A 26,353-nucleotide genomic window follows, 5' to 3' on the forward strand; every position below is an offset into this window, starting at 1 on the left:
GTGGTGACAGGGCCTCCATTGCAGATTCTGGCAAAAAAACAGCAGACCAAAAATTCCTGCATCTAGGACTTTTTGTGTCTGGTAAAAAAGCATTGCCCAAAACAGAAAACTTAAAGGCGTTGTGTCACAAAACATATTCTACATTTTTCAAACCAGAACCATGGATCTGAATACTTTTGTAATTGCATAAAATTAAAAATGTAGCATAGCAAGTGAGTTATTCAACAAAATGTATCTGAATAGCACCACCTGCTGTTTGCACTTTTCCTTTTTTTTTTTGTCCGTCTCACTGAGCTGGTCGAACATGCTCACTTTAAATCTGCAACTGCCACCAGCCTGTGACATTACAGAGAAAGAGATCTGCGGCAGAAAGGACATGCCCCCTGAGCTGCCAGGTTGAAGGTAATTTAGCAATGAATATGGAGATCTCTGGATCCATGTGAGTTACAGGGCTGGTTCTAGCTTTGTTAGAAAGGTATTGCCATGTACTATATGATGTCTGATTTTCATTTTTTACATCAATCATGGGATAACCCCTTTATAGTCTATAGGTTCTGCCTTTGGTTCAGTTCTGTGCCAAATCTGGCACTTCCGTTATTTTTATTGTTCTCATCCTCTACCGGTGTGAACAATAACAATGTAGCTTTTTAAGAACTCTGCAAGAAAATAAAAACACAATATTTAAGGAGATTCTCCAAATGAAAAGTTTTAAGGAAAAAAATTTTCTCTGCACTGCTGCAAACAGGTAGCTATACTGAAAGGCAATGGGGGAGATTTATCAAACCCTATATGCCAGAAAACTGGTGTAAAAAAAAGTCACAAACCATGGGATTTTACTCCACCCGAAAATGGGGCATGGCGTGGGCAAGCCGAGATGCATACAATACCAGAGGATGCGCTTAATCTATGACGCAGAGTGTGTCCCGTCAAAAATGAAAGGGGTTCTCCAGGCATTTCACCAAATCCATAGTTGTTACTATCGGGTGGAAGGAGGATCTTTTACCTACCCTTCCCTGACCAATGCTTTACTTACCCTTTCCCAGTGGCGTCGCCAGGGGGGGGCCACGCCCCCCCCTACATCATGCTCGGCCCCCCCATGTGCCACCCCAACTAAAATGCGCCCCCCCCCCCAAAGTGAGCCGCCGCCGCCGGGCACAGGGAGATGAGCGCTTCCATTGCGCTCATCTCCTTACTACTGCCTGTGCCAGCGGCGGTGCAGGGGAGGGAGAGGCGTGTCCCTTCCCCTTGCTCTGATAGGCTGCCGGCACTAGGCCGGCAGCCTATCAGAGGCCGGCGCAGGCGGCGCGATGACGTCATCGCGCTGCCTGAGCCATACAGCGTGGGACACAGACCAGAAGAGGTCTGGGACACAGACCAGAAGTATAAGTGTTCTTTTTTTTTTTTTTTTTTCTTACAATAGTGATACTGAAGGGGTGGGGGACTTAATAATGCCACATGATGGGGGGGGCTTAATAATGCCACATGATGGGGGGGGACTTAATAATGCCACATGATGGGGGGGGACTTAATAATGCCACATGATGGGGGGGGACTTAATAATGCCACATGATGGGGGGGACTTAATAATGCCACATGATGGGGGGGACTTAATAATGCCACATGATGGGGGGGACTTAATAATGCCACATGATGGGGGGGACTTAATAATGGCACATGATCGGGGGGGACTTAATAATGGCACATGATCGGGGGGGACTTAATAATGGCACATGATCGGGGGGACTTAATAATGGCACATGACGGAGGGGGGACTTAATAATGACACATGACGGGGGGGGGGACTTAATAATGGCACATGATGGGGGGGACTTAATAATGGCACATGATGGGGGGACTTAATAATGGCACATGATGGGGGGACTTAATAATGGCACATGATGGGGGGGACTTAATAATGCCACATGATTGGGGGGGACTTAATAATGGCACATGATGGGGGGGGGACTTAATAATGGCACATGATGGGGGGGGACTTAATAATGGCACATGATGGGGGGGGACTTAATAATGGCACATGATGGGGGGGGACTTAATAATGGCACATGATTACTGGCACGTAATGGGGGGCTTATTACTGACGTAATGGGGGGCGACTTAATAATGGCACATGATTACTGGCACGTAATGGGGGGCTTATTACTGACACGTAATGGGGGGTGACTTAATAATGGCACATGATTACTGGCACGTAATGGGGGGCTTATTACTGACACGTAATGGGGGGCGACTTAATAATGGCACATGATTACTGGCACGTAATGGGGGGCTTATTACTGACACGTAATGGGGGATTATTACTGGCACATGATGGGGGGGCTTATTACTGGCACGTAATGGGGGGCTTATTACTGGCACGTAATGGGGGGCTTATTACTGGCACGTAATGGGGGGCTTATTACTGGCACATTATTGGTGGGCACTATAGGGGCATCTACTGAGGCAACACAAAGAAGGGGTGTTTTATATGGGGGGCTCTGTACAGTAGCATTTTATACTGGGACACATTATGGTGGGTACTATGGGGAAGGGGGGAGAGGAGTACTATGGAGTCATCTACGGGGGCACTAAGAAGGGGTAATTTATACTTGCAAAATTATGGGGGACACTGAGGGCATCTACTGGGGCATTTTATACTGGTACATTATGGGGGGCACTAGGAGGAAGGGGGAGAGGAGCACTATGGGGGCATTTACTGGGGGCACTATATAGGGGTATTTTATACTGGCACATTATGGGGGACATTAGCTCAACTGGGGGCATAAGGGGGTATTTTTTGCATTGTCACATTATAAGGAGAATTATTTCTACTGGGGGGCATAATGGTGGGCTTTATTACTCCCCCATGGTATGACCCCCTAGTAGCAGCACCGGCCTCTCCCTGCTCTGCTATCCCTCTGCCCCTTCTCCAAATCCTTATGAAATCTTTCTCATTAGGATAAAACACATCAGCTCCGCCGAGCCCCCGGACAAAGTGTGGAAGTGGCGTCCGAGATCCCCAAGGGCCAAGTAACTGTAAGTGTTCATGTGAAATATGTTTATGTTATACACATATAGCCTACACTGTGCCACACAATATACAGTATACCTCTACACTGTGCCACACAATATACAGTATACCTCTACACTGTGCCACACAATATACAGTATACCTCTACACTGTGCCACACAATATACAGTATACCGCTACACTGTGCCACACAATATACAGTATACCGCTACACTGTGCCACACAATATACAGTATACCTCTACACTGTGTCACACAATATACAGTATACCTCTACACTGTGCCACACAATATACGGTATACCTCTACACTGTGCCCCACAATATACAGTATACCTCTACACTGTGTCACACAATATACAGTATACCTCTACACTGTGCCACACAATATACAGTATACCTCTACACTGTGCCACACAGTATACCTCTACACTTTGCCACACAGTATACCTCTACACTGTGCCACACAGTATACCTCTACACTGTGCCACACAGTATACCTCTACACTGTGCCACACAGTATACCTCTGCACTGTGCCACACAGTATACCTCTACACTGTGCCACACAGTATACCTCTACACTGTGCCACACAGTATACCTCTACACTGTGCCACACAGTATACCTCTACACTGTGCCACACAGTATACCTCTACACTGTGCCCCACGATATACAGTATACCTCTACACTGTGCCCCACGATATACAGCTACACTGTGCCCCACAATATACAGTATACCTCTACACTGTGCCCCACGATATACAATATACCGCTACACTGTGCCACACAGCATACAGTATACCGCTACACTGTGGAGTCTGTTCTATAAGCACCCTTGTTCTGTGGCGGCGGACAGAAAATAATCTGGAAGTGCCTCTCCCGAGACCAGGCTCTGGATCCGCCACTGGTCTGGACCGCTCACAGGAGTGTACATTTCTTCTAAACTGTAATCCGTATCCTCTGACCTGCAGAAATGAGCGCTCGCTCGATAACAACTAACAGGCAGTACCTGTAGGCTGTAGCCTGGCCCTGTTACCGAAGCTAGCCGAGTGGTGTAAGGTTAAGGTACTAGTAGAGATGAGCGGCTGCTGAATCCTGATTTAAAGTTAAAGTTACTGCAGGATATGGATTACGGTTTAGAAATGTCAAATGTACACTCCTGTGAGAGGCGGGGAGGGGGATCTGTGGATGACACTGTTATGGAGGGGGAAATGGGGATGACACTGTTATGGAGGGGGAAATGGGGATGACACTGTCATGGGGTGGATCTGTGGATGACACATATAGCATAAGATGCTATACCCGGTATGTGGCATCCACAGATCCCCCCCCATAGCAGTGTCATCCACAGATCCCCCTCTCTATAAAAGTGTCATCCACAGACAGCTGGACTTTTCTTCCCTGTTGCGGTTTTAGGTAACGCAGCATTTCGAAGCGTACTTGTGTAAATGTATCGTTGTTATAGCTGCCCCCCCTACTTTTGTCCTGGCCCCCAGTGTGCCCCCCCAAATTTTGAAAGCTAGAGACGCCACTGCCCTTTCCTGACTCTGTAGCTGTGGCTCTTCCAACCGGATATGGCCTCTTCTTATCCTGTTCAGCTGTATTTACTTTAATGCAGCTGAACAGGAAAATAGGCAGCCACATCTGGTCAAGACCCATGAAGAAAAGACTGCAGCCCGTGCAAGTGCAGTGGGGACGATGGCGCTGATACTATTTAAAAGATCTTCCTTTTACAGGGTAGTGACAACTATGGATTAGGTGAAATGTCCAGAGAACCCCTGTAAGCGCATCCTCTGGCGGAGCAATAGATATCTCCCCTTGTATCTTAACCCAGATAATAAAGGAGGGGATTTATCCATGGATTTACACCAGAAAACTAACATAAAAAGTTTGTGGTGTGGCTTAGCAGGAGGGGAATGGCCATCTGTGCCCTGACAATGTACTATAATTTGAACTACAAACTGGTGTGAATTATAGAGCAAACATACACCAGTTCATAGCTCAAGGTTGATTTTCTGGCCCATGGACAGGCATTGATGAACAAAGGATTATTAAGAGGCCTGGGGCTCCTGATAAGTTTATCACACTTTATCTATATTTATCTTACTCTAGCATAGTTTGGGGACCGCTGTACAAAATGGTGAGTTTGTTTGTCCTTTCCAGCCCTTCAGCTCCTAAGCGATGTGATGCTCCCTAGGAAAGAAAATATTCTCATTTACATTAATATGCTAATTTGTATCCATAACCCCAAAGCTGCCAGGAGGTTGACTTTTTTGTGTGTAAATTTTGTAATACACAGTCTAAAAGGAAGTTGTATTTCTTAAGTGTTGATATGGACAGACAGTAAAACCAGACTACAGAAACTAGAATGCTGTGTCATTTCATAATGTGCTCACTCAACGCCGGTGGTGATATGAATGTTATTTTAACAGAATGACAATCTAAATCTGGAAAACGCGCAAGCTTTAAAAGTACAACAGACGTACAGTAACAACCTAGCGACGCATGTATTATACTCTTTACCAGGAGTCGCACTTTACTTAAAGAATGACTTACTGGTGGTCTACAAAATGATCACTATACTGAGACTCTACAAGTCCAATGTGGGGGAAGAATTGGGGCAACTGAGCAGCAATCTGCAGATGGTATGGAAACTGCTTCACCACATCAAAGGGAAGTCAATATAGCCCACATTATTAGTAGGTATTAGTTTCCACTTTGATACTGAAGGAAAGTTCTAAAAAAAAATAAAAAAAGTCAGGGGAGTTATTTTTGGGTCGCTATGGAAGTCACACATGGAAAGGATATTTACATCTTAGGCTACTTTCACATGTGTTTTTATATTCTGGTTTTCAGATCCGGCAGAGGATCTCAAAACCGGGACAAAATAGTTTCATTTGTCCCCATGAATGTAAAGAGATCTGTTCAGGATGCATTAGGATATCTATCAGCATTCTATTTTGTGGCTGGACACAAAACCACTGCAAGCAGTCCGGTCATCGAAATGGAACATATTGGATCCTTCACTAAAACCAATGTAAGTCAATGGTGACAGATCAGTTTTTTGGGATCCGTCACCCATTGACCTTCAATGTATTTAGTGATGATACGGTTTCTTCTTTTTCTATTTCAGACAACTGCATCCTAACGGAATGGATGAATCCTGATGTGTAATCAAAACTAAACCATTTCAGTCATGTTTTAAGTTCTTTTGCCGCATCACAAAACCTGAAACCAAAACACATAAGTGAAAGTTGCCTTAGACATTTACTGCATATCCACAATATTCATTCTGTTCCTAGATGTGGCAGCCAGCAGTGGCCTCACCAGGCAAAGCAAGGATTGTGGAACCACCATTCAGGAGATAGGCGCCAGTCCCATAATTCTCCTGCACTGACCTCTCATCTGAATGTGGTTAGCAATGCAGACTGAATGGCAGCTCAAATCTCAAGTCTTGTGTTGGGAGCTAAATGCACACAAGATCATATGCAGTTGTACCACAGCTTATTTGAAAGAAGCATTAATAGGCTAAGGCTACCCATATAATTCTATGGGACACTAGTGCACCTTCATATGTCTTTGATATCAAAGGGTGGTATAGAAAAATAAATCTTGCTTCTATTGGAGAATATCTCCACACCATAGTATGTATAAGGCCTAAAACATGTTTGCCAAGATGAATGCATGGCGGGTTGTCCCAAACCAGCAGCACAAGATACACACAAAGCCTGCCCTCCTCTCAAGGATGGTTTATATAGTACAGAAAAATGCAGACGGTCCCTTTAAGGAAGCAGGTGAAATAGAAAAGCCATCAACCATATTTCTGAACATAAACATAGAAATTAACAAAGACAGAAAAAAGACCTACAAAGGGAGGAAAGCGGGTTAGCAGGAAGAGGCAATGTGTCTTATTTTGCATTCTTAAAGGGGTTTTCTCAGTTCAGAATATTGATGGCCTACCTTCAGGATAAGAACATCAATATCAAAAGCTAGGTTTCCCACATTTGGCCAGGTAAAGTCCAGCCATGCCAGATCCAGAAAGCTCCGTGAGGCTGGTCCATGCCAAAACAGCATGCTGGATCTCTTACCGCTAGTGTGAAACTAGCCTTAGTATTGGTGGTGCAGAACTTTGTCCCATTCACTTGAATAGGATGAGGCTGCAGTACCTTGAACTACCACTACTAAGTAGATAGCTAGCATGTAAACTGTGAAGAGGCCAGGGGCGTAGCTATAGGGGTGCAAAGGTCGCAGTCACTACCAGGCCCAGGAGACTGAGAGGGCCCAAAGACCCTTGTACCACATAAGAAGACGCCGTTATTATAGAAAATGCATGCTGGGGCGTTTAATTATTGCCTCAGGCAGCACGAAGACTATGTGCTCCCTAAGGTAAGGGGGGCCCAAGCTGCACTATTGTACCAGGGCCAATGAGTCTTTAGGTATGCCCCTGGAAGAGGCTTAATTGGTCGTACAAACACTGAGGCCCCTTAAAGGGCTTCTGTCACCCCACCAAAGTCATTTTTTTTTGGGGGGGGGGGGGGCTAGTTAAATTCCTTATACTGCGATATATGAAAATATAATGCTCTTACTTACTTTCCTTCAGCAGTTTCTTCTAAAAACGAATTTTTATAATATGTAAATGAGGTCTCTACCAGCAAGTAGGGCGTCTGCTTGCTGGTAGCCACCGCAAAAAAACGCCCGCTCGGAACTCCCTCAGTGCGCCTGCGCCGATGACATAACCGAAAGAGAAGACGTCATCGGCGCAGGTGCACTGAGGGAGTGCTGAGGAGGCGAGCCTCCTCATCTCAGAGCGCCTGTGCCGAAGGAACACAGGCGCGTGATTTTTGAAATGCTGACAGGGCCGGCCGGAGGAGGAGATCGCGGCTGGCCCTGTGAATCAACAGGACGAGGGGGCCTTTTTTGCGGCGGCTACCAGCAAGTAGACGCCCTACTTGCTGGTAGAGACCTCATTTACATATTATAAAAGTTCGTTTTTAGAAGAAACTGCTGAGGGAAAGTAAGTATGAGCATTATATTTTCATATATCGCAGTATAAGGAATTTAACTAGCCCCCAAAAAACAAAAAGACTTTAGTGGGGTGACAGAAGCCCTTTAAAACAGCTGATCAGCAGGGGTGTTAAGAGCTGGACCCCCACAATCTGATATTGATAGCTTTAGTAACTAGCATAGTGTTGTGTGCAGTGTTATTCAATGAAGGCCGCTGATTGACAGGTCTGGACATGTGTCCCTCCTCCATCAGTGGCCATTTTCATGACAGGAGCACAATACAATCAATGAAGACACTTGTACTGAAACAAGCAAAATCACAGAATAACGTTGTCTAAAAGGCAAAAGATGCTCAAGATCCCAAATGCTGTTGCGTATTTCTACCCGGGGGAGCAAATCCTGCCCATGTCATCCGTGATGCCGGGATTCAAGGGTCACAAGACCAGAGTCGGGAGGACTGTTGGGCCACACTTCCCCATACAGGTACGAGACTGATTACAGCCGGAGAGGCTGGGGAACTACGGGCTGAGAAAAAGCCGCATATGGGTTCCGTGTGTGAACAGGGTTCTGTGGCTGAGTCAGGGCCACGTTAACAGGTGTAGTGAGAGCCCAGCCGGGCAGGTATTTGTTTTGATTGATGTGGATACCTCATCACACCCAGTGATTATTAACTGGACTGTTCAGTGTATGAAAAATGTCCCAATATATGCAATGTTTGGCCCCAAAAGCTGCGGTGGACAACGATTCTTGTGAGAATGACCCCCCAATTACAGCAATCCCTTACATATGGTGGAGGATGCAGGCAAGTTGCTTGTGGAAGAAGGGCAACAGTCGGTTGCTAGGGGCAACAACAAGACAAAGAGCAGGTGCTACTGAGTGCTGCTTTGTTGCCGTGTGATGCTAAAACAGCCGGAAGCCTCTTTCGTCCAGTGGAGCTGTGGCTTGAGATGTTCTGGACTCTTGTTACTATTTTGCTGTGCTGTGATTTAAAGGGCCAGTTGGCCAAATATAAAAAATAAAATAAAACTGATCTGTGAAAATGGCTGCGGCTTGGTATCATCCGTGGGAGAAGAACTGCGAGCTAGTGATTGGGGGAATCCCGCTGGGGGGTCACTCTAGATGCCCGCCAGCAGGTGTCTCGGGTCAGGCCTGAAGTTCTCACAAACGGAAAGCCAAAACACGAGTGTGAACATAGCCTAACATTGTGGTTTAGTATTTTGCCACTGTCTACACAATGCCAACATTGGATCGGTTTTTAGGCGCTTCCCTGTGCTATAAGATTCTAGGTTTGTTCTTGAATAAATTATCTGGTATGATAATAATCGAGCATTAGGCAAATCATGAGATATACACACTCTGGGCAGCATGGTGGCTCAGCGGTTAGAACTGGTGCCTTGCAGCTCTGGGGTCCTAGGTTCGAATCCAACCAAGGACAATATCTGCATGGAGTTTGTATGTTCTTCCCCTGTTTGTGTGGGTTTCCTCCCACACTCCAAAGACATACACCCTATTTGGGCAGCTTGATGCCAATGTCTTTAAAAAAAAAAAAATTGACAAAACAAAAATTACATCAGTGTATGGCTCAGTATAGAAGAGCCAAAACCTCTGATCAAGATTCAGCCGTGTACTTACATCTAAAAGAAACAGGTCACACCTTTGAAGACAGTCAAGTACGTGTTATGGATAAGGAGGCCGATTGGTACAAACGAGGCGTGAAGGAGGCCATCTGTGTAAAAATGGAGAAGCCAAGCTTGAATAGAGGCAGAGGGTTAGATATCTATTGTCTGCCACATACAATGCTGTCTTGACACCTTTTTTTGGGAGGTCATTAGTCACCTACTGACTCCAATTAAGATAATGGAATCAACACCTTTGACCTCATGCTGGGTATAATGACCTCTGACCCCATGCTGGGTATAATAACCAGATGTTGATTCAGTTACATATTTATTCCCAGAGAATTCTTGTACAGTCACTCAGAATTGAGAATTGGTATATTCTCTACAGATATACCATGACCTGGATAAATGAGAACCTTCACAGACATAATGTCTTTAAAGTGCTGCAGTGAGTATAATAATGTAATACACTCACACAGCCTGTTGTTGAGTGCACAGAAAATGGATAATTATACCAATACAAAATATGATAGCTTATTTCATGGCCTCTTACTGGGGCTTCATAAATGCAACTTTCTCCCTTTTGAGGTCCACCTGCCTGCTGTATACACTGTATGATTAGGAGCTGATCAATAAGTAATACGTGTTACACACTCTTTCAACTTTGTCATCAGTCAATGTCCTAGGATGGAAAAGAAACCGCAAATACACAAAAAATAAGTAACATGGAAGGATGTATATGATGTATATACATCATGGCACCAGAGCTGAGTCAATACTCTGTGAATATCTACATACAGTAATTATTACCTATAACTCCTAACAGCTCATATACAAGCACATATTAAGTCATTTCACCCTCACAGAACATCAAACACTTTCCACTTTAAATATAATTTCCCTTCAGAAGAGTCCCAGTTTACTGTGTTTCATGAGTCCACTGACCTTGAATAACCCGCTACCTGCCTTAACCTCATTGTTGCCTAGTTTGTCTCTGCTTATCCATGAATCTGTCTGCTGTACTGTACAGCAACCATCCACTTGTAACCAGTCACGTTGTACTATGTAGAAGTGTCCTTATGTACGTGTATATGCTAGAATATAGCAGTTGCAGATTACCACCACTTCATTGGGGTTTCTAAGGTCACAGGCCACACATAACAACCTACAGCCATTGTATCAATGCATCCAGGATAATTACATACCACAAAGTCTAAATAATATTATATAATAGTATTAAAAGCCAAGTTTTATCATAAATTATAAAAGTTGGCTTTTAAAACTACAATTAAAATAGTATACTTAAAAAAAAATCCCCACTATTAATAATCCACAATAAAAAATGTAATAAGCTTAGAGGTAGTTGAATTGACGCTATGACGTATCGGCACAATGATGTCAGTGTAACTACATGTAACTATATTGTATGCACCTTTTGATGAGGAACCAACTAACATGTGGAGAAATAAATGCATTGAAACTATTTTAACAAAGTAAGAAAATTACAGAGGCTCTACTGACAACAAAACACGGGTTGGTGCTCTCTCCAATATGGCAGTATCAGTTGCCAAAATATTGGATATAGTATAAGAATTCACGGAATGGAGGGCACTCAAATGGCTGGGTATATAGAGAAGTCTGATTGCATATATGGTATATAACCTGTTCTTTATTGTTTATAAAATTGCACCATTCAGTATATCAATAATATAATGTATCAAAGGATAATATGATATAATCCCTCTCAATATATCAAATTAATATCAATGTATACATCCTTGTATGGCTGAAGAAATCCTAAAATAAAAATAAAAAGAAGGAGACCTACTTATGCAGGTGATCAGTCTGCATATAGGTCTTATATGGATGTGCACTGATGAAGGTGCAAGAGCGCACCGAAACGCGTTTGGTTTTACCAACAATAGTACATGGAATTTGAATTAAGAAAGCCTTTTACATAAAGAAAAACTAAAGGTGAACATTCATTATACAGTTCGCTGACAAAATCGGTCAGCTGATCGGAATAATAGACCGTCACTTCCGGTCATAGAATTGTCACTTCCTGCATTGCGGGGAACATGGCAGAGACCCAGGAAGCCGGAGCAGAAGGAGACGCCGAGGACCACGTGCGCACCAACGCCATTCAGGATCGGACTACCTTTAACAAAGATACCCCTCTGCAGCAGCTCCCTGGAACCCAGCTTTATGGGGTAAGACTGTTCCTTTCTCCTTCCCCCTTTCTTAAGGTGACTGTACTTTCAGGATACAAGCGGACCCACATCAGCACAAGTTTTAATCGATTTTATTTTCATAGTGCACATCCATATAAGACCTATATGCAGACTGATCACCTGCATAAGTAGGTCTCCTTTTTATTTTTATTTTAGGATTTCTTCAGCCATACAAGGATGTATACATTGATATTAATTTGATATATTGAGAGGGATTATATCATATTATCCTTTGATACATTATATTATTGATATACTGCATGGTGCAATTTTATAAACAATAAAGAACAGGTTATATACCATATATGCAATCAGACTTCTCTATATACCCAGCCATTTGAGTGCCCTCCATTCCGTGAATTCTTATTTTAACAAAGTGATCTTCTAGAACTACGCAGGTACAGCATAGGGTTTAGCCAACAATAACTGGAGCTGCCCCTTTTGAGGCAGTTGTTTAGCTTCCAGGCATGGTTGGACTTGAGGGACACTGCAGGGAAAGAACATCTTGATCCCTGGCCCACTGTAGGTAAGATAGCTTCATTGTCAAGGTGTTGGCAGCTGTTATTTCTCCATGTGCCCGTTAAGTATGACACTGGAGACTGTCCTATTACTGTTTCAAAAGAAACCATTGAAGATGTGAATACAACCCAAAGATTTCCATTTCTAGTGCACGGGCATCACAAAAGCATCAAAATTATCAAGATGCTTGTGTTGCATCTTACTCTATTTTAGTAAGACTAGCTTTGAGACTACAGTGCTGCCCATAATTATTCATACCCATGACTTAAAGTTACTTTTATTTAACCAGCAAGTACATTTTTGACGGGAAATGACATAGGTGCTCTCAAAAGATAATAAGACGACGTAGAAGAGGCATTATTGTGTGAAAAAAAAATTCTCAGCTTTGATTTACATTTGAGCAAAAAGTGTCCAGTCCAAAATTATTCATACCCTTCTCAATAATCAATAGAAAAGCCTTTATTGGCTATTACAGCAATCAAACGCTTCCTATAATTGCAGACCAGCTTTTTGCATGTCTCCACAGGTATTTTTGCATATTCATCTTTAGCAATGAGCTCCAAATCTTTCAGATTGGAAGGTCTTCTTGCTATCACCCTGATCTTTTGCTCCCTCCACAGATTCTCAATTGGATTCAAGTCTGGACTCTGGCTGGGCCACTCTGTCTGCTAAACATTTCTTCACCACTTTTGCTGTGTGTTTTGGGTCATTGTCATGCTGAAATGTCCACTGGTGCCCAAGGCCAAGTTTCTCTGCAGACTGCCTGATGTTGTCGTTGAGAATCCTCAAGTATTGCTCTTTTTTCATGGTGCCGTTTACTGTGATCAGGTTCCCTGGTCCATTGGCTGAAAAACACATTAGGTTCCCACCACCATGTTTGACAGTGGGGATGGTGTTCTTTGGGTTGAAGGCTTCTCCTTTTTTACGCCAAATGAAGGAAACATCATTGTGACCAAACAATTCAATTTTTGTTTCATCTGACCTTAAAACAGAAGACCAGAAGTCTTCTTCTTTGTCCAGATGAGCTTTTGCAAAGGCCAAGCGAGCTTTTGTGTGCCTTATCTGGAGAAGTGGAACCCAGCAGTGCGCAGTGTCCGTTGGATTGTCTGCCTTGAGACATTGCCACCAGCAGAGCCCAGATTCACCAGGATGGCCTTGGTGGTGACCCTTGGATTCTTTTTCACCTCTCTAACTATCCACCTGGCCAGCACAGGTGTCATTTTTGGCTTCCGACCGCATCCTCTGAGATTTTCCACAGTGCGGAACATCTTGTATCTTTGTAAATAAAAGATGCAAATTTTTTTTTCCCCCCCACAATAATGCCTACATCGTCTTATTATCTTTTGGGAGACACTTATGTATTTTCCCGTCAAAAAATGACTTGCTGGTTGAATAAAAGTAACTTTAATTCAAAATTTGCCAGGGGTATGAATAATTATGGGCAGCACTGTATCTTTCTTGAAACACCTAGTATGGTACAAAATGTATTATTAATATCATTCTTTGGTAATACACAATAAAGCAGGCAACAGTAACAGAATACTTAAAAGGGGTTGGCCATTCCCTATAATGGCCCCCAGAATGCCTGGGCCCCTCCTCTAGGGCATACTTACCTGCTCCCCGGCACCGGCCTCCGTCTGGATCCCTGCACGACTGTCGCCGCATCTCCCCGTCATGCAGATCAAAACATCTGGTGACAGGGGGAGCAGTCAATAGCAGGTGACCAACCTCCCTAGAATCGCGAATGACGCTAGGGAGGCCGGTCACTATCGCGGCCTGCTATTGGCTGCTCCCCCCATCACCAGATGTTTTGATCCGCGTGACGGGGAAATACAGCGGCAACCGTGCAGTGGTCTGGAGAGATGCGGGTGCCAGGGAGCAGGTAAGTATGCCCTAGAGGAAGGGCCTGGGCATTCTAAGGGTCATTATAGGGATTGGATAACTCCTTTAAAGGGGTTGTCCCAATATATAAACTTATTTTATATCAACAGGATAGTAAATATGTATCTGATCTGTGAAAGGTCACTGGAATCTTCACCAATCACAAGAGTTGCGGTCCTAAGTCCCCATAAATAGGTCGGAGGTCGCGCATGGATGCAGCTGCTCCATTCATTCTCTATGACACAGCCGGAGAGTAAATATTTTCCAATATATTTTGTGTATCAATTGCTCACAACATTCCTTGCCTGCAGTCATTGAATATGAAGTTTCAATGTATACTTCCAGAAGAAGAAACTACGTTCTAGTCATGTGATCACTCAGGAGCAAATTACAGTTACGGTAAATGTCTTGTAACAAGCCAAGCGCCTGTGTGATTTGTAACCAGGACAAATGTTTAGTCCAGCAGCATACAAGTAAAAACGGGTCTCAAAAGAGAACTAGTAAATGGCGCCTCTCTCCATCATGACCATCTTCCGCAGAACATGAAAATGTTTTGATCTCCCCAATGCACAGGAATAATTTACACAGTGATGTCATAGTACATGGGTAATGTACACAGTGATGTCACAGTATAAGGATAATACACATAATGATGTCATAGTACATGGACTGTGCACAAAGTGATGCCACAGTACAGTGATAAGGCACACAGTGATGTCACCGCTCAGAAATAATATCTTAAAGGATAACTGTCATGTTTTCGTAAAAAAATCTATTTTAGCATCTGTTACTGCTGCAGCAGCATTATGCATAAAGCAATCTTTAGTTTCTTTACATACCACTGTTTTCCTTGAGTTTTTCCCTTAATTACGGCTGTTTAAACATTTACAATATAAGGACCTTCTCAAGATTAGGGATCGACAGATTATCGGTTTTACCGATATTATCGGCCTATATTAAGGATTTTGAACGTTATCGGCATCTATTTTGCTGATATACCGATAACGAATCAGGAACACGGATCGCGCTGCTGTCAGCGCTCTCCGTGTTCCCTCAGCAGCATAGGGGAGAAGGAAGCAGTGTCTCCCTCCCCCTGTGCCGCTGCTGCTACCAATGAGAGGAGAAGAGGAGGGGAGGTGTGGGGCTGTGGCCACTGCGCCACCAATGAAGATAACTCTCTCATGAATTCATATACAGGAGGCGGGAGCTGGCTGCAGAATCAAATAGCCGGCTCCCGACCTCTATGAGCGGTAGCTGCAATCTGCGGTAGTTAACCCCTCACATGCCGCACCCGAGGGGTTAACTGCCGCGGATCGCAGCTACTTGTCATAGAGGTCGGGAGCTGGCTATGTGATTCTGCAGCCAGCTCCCGCCTCCTGTATATGAATTAATGAGAGAGTTATCTTCATTGGTGCTGCAGTGCGCCCCCCCCCCCCAACCCAGTATTAATCGGTGGCGCAGTGCACCCCCCCAAACAACCCAATATTAATCATTGGTGGCACAGTGCCCCCCCCCACCCAAGCCCCCCAGTATTAATCATTGGTGGTGCAGTGCGCCCGCCCCCCCCAAACCCAGTATTAAAGACATTGGTGGCGAAGTGTGCCCCCCTAACCCAAGCCCCCCAGTTTTAATCATTGGTGGCACAGGGTCCCCTCCTCCTCAGTGGAAGTTCTGATCGGAGCCCAGCAGTGTAAGCCTGGGGCTCCGATCTGTTACCATGGTAGTCAGGACGCTATTGAAGTCCTGGCTGCCAAAGTCGGCTCCCTGCTGCTGTGTGCACAGAGTAGCAGGGACAGTGTGTGGTCCTATTCAGATTTGTGTACGATTTTGTTTTTCCTCAAAAATGAAAATTCTAAGAATATCGGTATAAATTATCGGCTATCGGCCTGAAAGTTCACAGATTATCGGTATCGGCCCTAAAAAAATCAATATCGGTCGATCCCTACTCAAGATGGCTCCTCTGCCAGTTCTCAAAAGCCAAAACTGCCTTCCCTCACTTCCCATACACACTTGCTCTAGCCAACAGCTCCCTGTGAGCCAATCAGATTGGATTACTGAGAGACACGCCTCCTCACTCTGAAGCCTAATGCAGGCATGCAGTGTGAAGGACCGCCCCTCTGTCTTCTGTTTATACTAAAAGGAAGACAGACAAGCCCTAGCAACGGTCTTTTAAGGTAGCAGTGGAAAGGAACAGATCTTTTGATAATCATTGGCAGACTAACTTAGGTATACATGCCTAGCTCTAATAAACTAGCAAAAAATAAAAATTACAGTTACCCTTTAATAGTGGGATAAAATGCACAATGATGTCACAGTACAAGGATCAAGCATACCATGAGATTATAGCACAGGAGAATGAACACATAAAAAAGTATACTGTGACATCACAGTATAGGAAAAAAAATACATGTATAGGGATAATATAAATATTATACTCCCCTTCAATCATCCATAGTAATCACTTATTGCACCTTAGGGCTCTTTCACACTTGCGGTGTCCGGACTCCATTTGCCGGAATTACACTCCGGATCTGGAAAAACGCAAGTGAACTGAACGCATTTGAAGACGGATACGTCTTCAAAATGCGTTCAGTGTTACTATGGCAGCCAGGACGCTATTAAAGTCCTGATTGCCATAGTAGTAGTGGGGAGCAGTATACTTACCGTCCGTGCGGCTCCCAGGGTGCTCCAGAATGACGTCAGAGCGCCCCACGCGCATGGATGACGTGCCATGCGATCACGTCATTCATGCGCGTGGGACGCCCTGACGTCACTCTGGAGCGCCCCGGGAGGCGCACGGACGGTAAGTATACTGCTCCCCCGCTCCCCACTACACTTTACCATGGCTGCCAGGACTTTAGCGTCCTGGCAGCCATGGTAACCATTCAGAAAAAGCTAAACGTCGGATTTCAATGGACATTAATTCCGGATCCGGCCTTGCGGCAAGTGTTCAGGATTTTTGGCCGGAGCAAAAAGCGCAGCATGCTGCGGTATTTTCTCCGGCCAAAAAACGTTCCGGTCCTGAACTGAAGACATCCTGAACGGATTTCTCTCCATTCCGAATGCATGGGGATAATCCTGATCAGGATTCTTCCGGCATAGAGCCCCGACGACGGAACTCTATGCCGGAACAAAAGAACGCAAGTGTGAAAGAGCCCTTACAAGCAAAGAACTTGAAACAATCTGTGAGTAAATTATAAAATATAAATTCGAAATCTGCAGGACTTTTCATAATAGAATATGTTTAATTGTGACATACAGAATGGTTGAAAGTTATGGTAGAGCAACCTGAGGCTTACTAAAGTCACAGTATAAAAATGAAGGGAATGCAGAATGCCTATAATTTACCAGCAAGATAAAACAGATGCCTCCAACTGCAGTTTTAGTTATAGTGGTGGTACTAGTAAGGCTACTTTCACACACGCGTTTTGAGCAGATCCGTCATGGATCTGCAAAAACGGATCTGTTACAATAATACAACTGCATGCATCCATCAAGAACGGATACGTTTGTATTATCTGTAACATAGCTAAGACGGATCAGTCATGAACTCCATTGAAAATCAATGGGAAACGGATCCATTTTCTATTGTGCCAGAGAAAACAGATCCGTCTCCATTGACTTACACTGTATGCCAGGATGGATCTGTTTGGCTCTGTTTCGTCAAGCGGAGAGCAAAACGCTGCAGGCAGGTTTTGGTGTCCGCCTCCAGAGCGAAATGGAGACTGAACGGAGGCAAACTGATGCATTATGGAAAAACTGATCCGTTTTGGAACGCTTCTAAGCGCCCAGAATGGATCTCAGAAATGGAAAGCCAAAACGCCAGTGCGAAAGTAGCCTGAGTTCACACCAGCGTTCAGCCTTTCCGTTCTCCTGCTCCGTTATAGGAGCAGGAGAACGGAAAGGACAGATTCGGAACATAACTGAGCCGAACAGAGCCTACGGACCCCATAGACTATAATGGGGTCCGTTAGGTTTCCGCTCAGAGGAAGATTTTTGAATCCGAGATAAAAGTCCTGCGCTCACAACTTTTGTCTCCGCTCCAAAATCATCTTCTGAGCGGAAACCTTATTGACCCTATTACAGTCTATGGGGTCCGTAGGCTCCGTTCGGCTTAGTCAGTGTTGAATCCGTCCTTTCCGTTCTCCTGCTCCTATAACGGTGCAGGAGAATGGAAAGTCTGAACGGTGATGTGAACTCAGCCTAAGCAGTGGCGCTGAACAAGTGACATCTCATTGCTTCTTATAATTTCCTGTGACAGGCCTTATCCTTCTATGTTATAAATTCTTTATAATTACAGCACACATATCAGCATATTGCACACCTATACAGAAAATGTATTTACTCACCTCTATGGATGTGTGCCAAAGCCAGGGTGACAACATGGTGCAAACAGGAATTCCAGGCAGAGAAAGGCTCCTCGTTCCTTGACATTACCTGGATATAGAAGAAACTGTGTAAGGGATTTTACATTTTAAAACTGTCCAGAGAATTCTTACTAGGTTTAATTATTATTATTGCATTTTTTAGCCTCAGTTTGACACATATACCGGGAAAGCTCCTGACGTATACCTTCTACGGAAAGCTGCAATGTATCCTACTGTACAGGCATACAGTGGGATACATTGCCCATAGACTCCCAATGTGAATTGGCACATGGGTTACAGATTCTCTTTCCCCAAAGTACTACTGACTATATACAATATAATAATTAACCCTGTCCCTAATATTTGACATCGTTTATTAAACTGGAAATACAGTTACTGTGACGGCTGGCCTAGTTTTTGTTACATTATTATTATTTTGCATAAATTAATTCTACATGTGAGTAGATTATTCTAGACAATGTTGGAGCGAGTTTCATTTTTTTTAGCAATTTCATTGTTCTGCTCCATTATAGAAACAGGATAACAAAAAGAACATAAGTGCCTGAAGGCACATATCTGAAACTGACAGCATCAAATGGACTTGCTGGACTATAATGCCCCTTGCAGACGAACGTCGCGGATTAGGTCCGGATGTGTTGCAGATGAGTTCTGTAAAATTTGCACGATTCTACCAGCAAGTTCAGTGAGTTTTTGTGATTGTGTTCCGTTGATCATTTTTTTTCCACTCGAGTGCAATGTTTACTAACAACATCTCTTAGCAACCAGACGTGAAAATCGTATCACATTTGCACTTGCTTGCGGATGCAATGTGTTTTTCACTCAGCCCCATTCACTTCTATGGGGCCAGCGTTGCGTGAAAAATGCAGAATATAGAACATGCTGCAATTTTCATGCAACGCACAAGTGATGCGTGAAAAACTACGCTCATGTACACAGTCCCATTGAAATAAATGGGTCAGGATTCATGCGGGCACAATGTGTTCACGTCACACATTGCACCTGCGCGGAAAACTCTCTCGTGTGAAAGTGGTCTATTAGGGATCTATCGGGTTTAGGAAGTCCAACATTTTACCGGACACAGTAGTCTTACTTATTTGTCCTGTATTTTTGACAGAATCTATGATGGAGGCCCTAACGAATCCTCCAACGAAGCCTTAGTAGTGTTAGGGAATACGAACTTACAAATACATTTATTTAAAAAAAACAAAAAAAACCTTAGCAGAAAAATTCTAGGCACATTGGGGAATACTAATCAGGGCTCATGCACTTGATGGTACCAAAAAGTCTCAAATGTTTGTGTAAGCCCCTTTTGGCACATAAACATGTGTTGTTTTGCCTGTTTACCCCCAATCTTGCCACTCTAGGGTTAGGGGTGGGAAGGGGCCTACTTAACCCAACAGGTTTAGCATTACACTAAAAAGATAGTGTATCTGAAATCTACTGCAGCTTCTAGCACTATTTTTTAAATAATGGGTGGTTTTTAAAACGTATACTAACAGGATGTGAACATATGGAAATAAACAATTCACTCATTAGTATTTGTTCAGAATATATTTGACTGCTCGTTGCTATGATTTCAAGAGAGTCCTGCACTAGAAGTGAAATGTATGATAAACTAGGAAGCAACAGTGAACATATGATGTAACATTACCATGAACAGTAGCAGATCTGTTAGGAAGACCTTAGATGAACTTGAACAGTATTTTCTTACAAAGTGTTTGAGTCACTTTACATTTTTAGATTGCTTGTGTTGAATAAATAAAAACCATGCTGCATGACACCTGATCCAAAAATCTTAATCTTCTGGCATCATCTTAGAAACAGTCTCAGAAACAATTCACTCATTAGTATTTGTTCTGAATATATTTGACTGCTCGTTGCTATGATTTCAAGAGAGTCCTGCACTAGAAGTGAAATGTATGATAAACTAGGAAGCAACAGTGAACATATGATGTAAGGAAGGAAGATTTATCTGACAATGAAAAAAATGGCCATTAAAATGGACACACTGTCAGTTTTTCATGACCATTTTATATCCATTTGTGCATCCATTTTCTGGACGTCTGTCCATCTAAAATGATTGTTTTGCAGCCATAAAAAATGGAAGAATTTCATTGGTTTGTTTTAAAGGGGTGGTCTCAGTAAGTTGCATTTATAATGTAGAGAAAGTTAATACAAGCCACTTACTAACAGGGTGGATTTGATTTAAATAAAAACTGATTTAAATCACAATTTAAATCACTAGTCAGTAAGGCTTGATTTAAAACATAGTTTTCTACATAAAGACTAATTCTTGCTGGTTTAACTTATAATATGCAAGTAGATGAAGATTTTTAGAATAACAACTTTTCATATTAGTTTGATTAGGTTAATTCTGTATTCATAGGTTTGTAGAAGTTAGGATTAAGGTATTTTTCTCAACTATGTTCATGTTATAACATTTTTGAAGAGGCATGTGATCTCTGCTGAGTCAAATTCAGTTTTGAGAACTGCAAAAGTAAACCAAGCATCTGTGATAATATCTTGTAGGGAGAGAAACTGCCCAATAATCTCTGGAAGAGCATGACATGACAAACTCTGGAAGAGCATGACATTGTGAATGGATTAATGGAATTTATTTACCCCAAAAATTAAACATATACAGCCTTATTCTACATAATTAAAAAAATCTTTATTTCATGATGGAATAACCTTTGGATGGTAATATATTTTCCTCAAAAAGCATTTTATAGAAAGAAAATCCGATTTAAATAAAAAAATCCATAGTTTTTATTTTTAAATCATAGATTTTTTATTCACCCTGCTTACTATTGTATTGTGATTATTCAAATTGCTTCCTTTGCTGGCTGGATTCATTTTTCCATGACATTATACACTGCTAGTTTCCATGGTTACAGACCACCCTGCAATGCATCAGTGGTGGTCGTGCTTGCACACTATAAGAAAAAGCATCAGCCTCTCTGGTGGCCAGGTGTCACCTGGTAGCGTCACGGGTATCAAGATAGAGCGGAGACGCACCCCCTGAGCGGGTCAACTAGCCGAGGTCAGTCCAGGAGGTCACGTCTATACAAGGGAGGAGGCAGAGACAAATCCGAGAGCGAGCCGAGGTCAAAATCCGGGAGGTCATGTCAGTACCAGGGAAGAGGCAAAGACAAAATCCAAAAGCAGGCCGAGGTCAAAATCCAAGAGGTAGCGTCAAGGTTCAGGGAGCAGGCAGAAGAGGTGTCAGGAAGCAGATCAAGGGTCAGGTCTAGAGGTAGCTTAATAATAACAGTAATACAAAGCCTAAGGGATGAAAATCACAGGCAACCTGAGGCGAGCAGGTTGCCTGTTTAAATAGTGGAAGGGGTCATGTGATGTAGCCAGCGTCACATGATCCCTCCTCCCTGACAGTAGCCGAGTGCCCGGTTCAGTGCTCAGCCCCAGCTGGTCCCCATGGCGATGGGGAGCGTCGGCCGCTCTGGCAGTAGGAGTGCGGCCAAACGTCCCGCCTCCCCAGTCGCCATGGCAACCGGGACACCGCAGACAGGAGAGCGCAGCCAGGAGACCTGGACCATGGGAGCCCACATAGGCTAGTGCTTTTTCCTATATTGTGCAAGCACGACCACCACTGATGGACTGCAGGGTGGTCTGTAACCATGGAAACGAGCAGTGTATAATGTGATAGAAAAATGAATACAGCCAGCAAAGGAAGCAATATGGATAATGACAATACATTAGTAAGTGGCTTGAATTAACTTGCTGAAGTGAGACAACCCCTTTAACATCCCAACTCCTTCAGTGCCCTCAAAGTATTGATAATGCCCCACATAGTGACCTCCTAGACATCAGATGGCCCCCATAGTGCCACTCCGCAATATGAATAATGCCCCCCATAGCATCCCCCAGTATAAATAATGCACCTATTAGTGCCCCCCAGGATTTTTTGATGCCCTTATTAGTGGCCTCCAGTATAATGAATGCCATCAGTGGCTCCAAGTGCTAATAATAAACCAATTAGTGCCCCCCAGTTCTGCTTGTGTTAAAAAAAATTATAATAATCAAACATTACTCACCTTATCCACACAAGAGCGCATGGTAATGTTGGTCCTTCTGCATCAAGTGAGGAGCAACTATTAGTGATGGACGAACATGTTCGCGAACCGCGCGTTTGCGGCGGGCCCTATTGACTTTAATGAAAAACCTTCAGGTCATATTTGCAGCCAACAAATACTTACTAGAAGTGCACAAATAGTCCCACAACATGGACAGTGACATACCAGAGGGGGATCATTGGCAAAAATTCCCACAAAAAATGTGTATTTTAATCAGGGGCCATTTTTATGCGTATTAAAGGAAAACTCTCAAAAATGTGCCCTGCTGGAGCCAAACATTTTTTTTATTTTAGGCCACGGGAGTATAGGCCCCAAAAATTAAGCACTCACCAGATAGAAAATAACTTGTGAGTATGTGGCTGGAGGAAAAAGCTTTAGAAAAGTCACGGCACTCTCGAACTTCAATCCAAATTCAGTGTTTAATCACACCGAAAAATACAGCAACGTTTCGACACACAGGTCTTTCTCAAGCTACATGTGGTTTACAAGTGAACTTCAATACATATATAGGAATATAATTTAATCCAAATTGGTTGAGGGGTTGTACCACAGAAAGGTCAAACCCTCCCCCTGTATAATCACCTAATCGTGTTCTAAAGTGACATCATTCAATAATATATCGGCATATCAATTTCAGCTGTGTACTTCAATTAAAATAGAAACTACCATGTGTCAGAGCAGAGAACCCATTCGGCATTAAGCGTGTACTGAGTGGCGTCTCCCGCATGTCAATGTGCATGCGCGAGTTATGAAACGAGATTCCCGGTGATCACATTGCGGTCACCTGATCGGGAGTCCCGGAACCACGCAGGCGTCCTCTACCACATGACTAGTCATGTGATAGAGCGTCCAACTCACAGTTCATATGGAACGAGTGTGATGTGAGATGCCACGGGGGGCCATTCCTCAGGATCTGACTGGCCCTTTATCCAAGCCATTTACAGGACAAAGTGGGGAATAAGCAGAGTTGGGGGTCCTCTTCATTTGTTGTTGGGCCCAGACCAGGCAGGGGCCGATATATTTCACCTCCCCTTGACCGGGCTTGAGAAAGACCTGTGTGTCGAAACGTTGCTGTATTTTTCGGTGTGATTAAACACTAAATTTGGATTGAAGTTCAAGAGTGCCGTGAATTTTCTAAAGCTTTTTCTACGTTTGAGGGGTCCCTGAGGCCGGGACCTGACGCCACGAGCACCGCCGCCATATCATTAATTTTTTCAAGTAAGTGGTGCTGTCCTATTCCATTTTTTTGTTCTATGTGGCTGAAGGTACATTAGGCGGTCACTGATTAAAAATTTTACTGTAGGCCACTGGAGTAGAGGCATCAAAAAATTAGGCATTCACCTGACAAAAGGCCTTTTATGCCGCTGTATATACATAAGACAAGGACCATTCTTTGTTCTGGGTGATGGTGGATATGTGTGGGCTGGCATGAAGAAATTCAATTACACGTGGTCGTCACAGGTGTTGAATTCCTCCGAGATCCATGCCTTATTAATTTTTAGAAATGTGAGGTAGTCCACACTGTCGTGAGCTAGGCGAGTGCGCTTATTGGTCACGATTCCCCCTGCTGCGCTGAATGTCCTTTCGGACGAGGGGCAACCAAAGAGTTCCATAGCAAATTGTGCCAGCTCTTCAAACACATCTTGAAACCACCCTCTTCTTGCAGGCGCGGTAGGATTGGTAAACGCACCTGTTTCGCTGTGGGTGGAAATTCCTCTGCCAGTGCGCGCAACAGCAGAATGCAGCATCTCTTGCAGCAAGGCCTGGAAATGCTGCATTCTGCCAGCCCTCTGTGATGCTGGTAACATGTCTGCCATTTTGTGTTTGTATCAGGGGTCTAATTACGTTGCCACCCAGTACTGGTCGGTGCCCTTTATGCTTTTTATACAGGGGTCCCTCTACAAACACTGTAGCATGAAGGCCCCAATTTGTACTAAACTGGAAGTGGTGGAGCGCCCTGGCTCCTGCTCATCACCCAGGAGAATGTGATCCTCGGTCTCCTCCCCCCAGCCACGGACAACACCAGGGATCCCTGAAAAGTTTAACGTCCCCCTCAAAGCCTGCTCTTCTTGCTCCTCCTCCCCCCAGCCACCATCCTCCTCTGACTCCTTATCAGACTCCTGCTGACTTCTCTCAGATGGAGTAGCCCCTCCCTGGTAATTCATTCAGCATTGAGACTTCCTCATCTTCAAGCTCCTGCTCATCGAGGGCTTGATCAATGACACAACACAATGCACGCTCCAGAAAGAAAAAGTGAGGTACGATGTCACTGATGGTGCCCAGGCTGCGACTGACCAGATTGGTGATCTCATAAAATGACCACAGAAGTCTGCATGCGTCACACATGAGCAGCCACTGGCGCCGTGAAAAGAAACCAAGCTCCCCAGAACCTGTCATACTGCAGAGTTCGTACAGGTAGTCGTTAACGGCACATTGCTGCTGGAGCAGCCTATCAAGCATATACAAGGTGGAGTTCCAGTGCATCGGGCTGTCACAAATCAGACGTCTGACGGGCAGGTGGTGTCGCCGCTGAATGTCAGCAAGGCGAGCCATGGCTGTGTAAGATCTTCTAAAATGGACAGAGATTTTCCTGGTCTGCCGCAAGAAGTCCTGGACCCCAGGGGAAATTTGGCAACGGATCGCTGCATGACTAAGTTCAGGACTTGTGCCATGCAAGGCAAGTGTGTCATTTTGTCCTGTTTCAGCACGCTCAGCAGATTGGCACCGTTGTGGCACACCACTTAACCAACTGTCAAATTGAGCGGGGTTAGCCACTGATTGGCCTGTGACTGCAGAGCTGAAAGCAGTGCAGGGCCAGTGTGGCTCTCGGCTTCCAGGCACAAAAGCCGCAGCAAAGCATGGCAAAGTCTCACCTGGCACGACGAATTGGTTCTGGGGAGCTTAGGGGGCACAGCGGAAGAGGCGGTAGGAGTGGAATAGGAGGAGTCAGCTGAGAAGGAGGAAGATGGAGTAGGAGGAGGAGAATTAGAGGCAGGCCTGCATGCAATCCCTGGCGGTAACACCAAATCCACACGGAAGCCATGGGTTACATGCTTGACGGCCGTCAGAATGTTCACACAGTGGGCAGTAAAAGTTATATACCTTCCCTGCAAGTGTTTGCTAGTGTCTGTGGTCAGATGTATCTTGGCACCGACACTGTGTGCCAGAGATATATTCAATCGCTGCTGAACGGGACCTTTCATTGTGGTGTGCCAGTGGCCACAAATTTTCTAGAGGCCTCCGAGTCCACCAGTTTATATGGCTGTAGTTGGAGGGCTAGCAGTTCCGACAAGCCAGCGGTCAGCTGGGAAAGAGGGTTATCCGGCATCATCAAGTTTTTATGCTGTAACATTTGGGCCACGGAAGCCTGCCTTCTGCCAGATGAACGTGACGACGGCACGGTGGAAGGTGGAGTGGAGGACAAATAGGAGAAAAGAGGAGAAGAAGAAGAGGCAGGGCGTGGAGCACCGGGAGTGTGGCTTTGTGGGTTCTGACGGTGTTACTCCCACTGGTGATGGGGGCCAGTTGCCTTCTTAAGGCGGTCGTCCCTAGATGAGTGTTGGGCTTAGCGTGACTTATGCGTTGACAGG

At 44.3% G+C, this 26,353-nt stretch overlaps 1 protein-coding gene across 1 annotated transcript in view; it reads right to left on the reverse strand.

Annotated features, from left to right (window-relative positions):
• The window catches only part of ACOXL (acyl-CoA oxidase like), a 511,506-nt gene that overhangs the window by 165,407 nt on the left and 319,746 nt on the right, over positions 1–26,353 (reverse strand). The window contains exon 16 of the mRNA XM_044289630.1: positions 18,631–18,718. Coding sequence (XP_044145565.1) covers positions 18,631–18,718 — 88 coding nt within the window. The remainder of the gene's footprint in view (positions 1–18,630; positions 18,719–26,353) is intronic.

Source organism: Bufo gargarizans, chromosome 4 (genome assembly GCF_014858855.1).
Source record: "Bufo gargarizans isolate SCDJY-AF-19 chromosome 4, ASM1485885v1, whole genome shotgun sequence".
Classification (NCBI taxonomy): domain Eukaryota; kingdom Metazoa; phylum Chordata; class Amphibia; order Anura; family Bufonidae; genus Bufo; species Bufo gargarizans.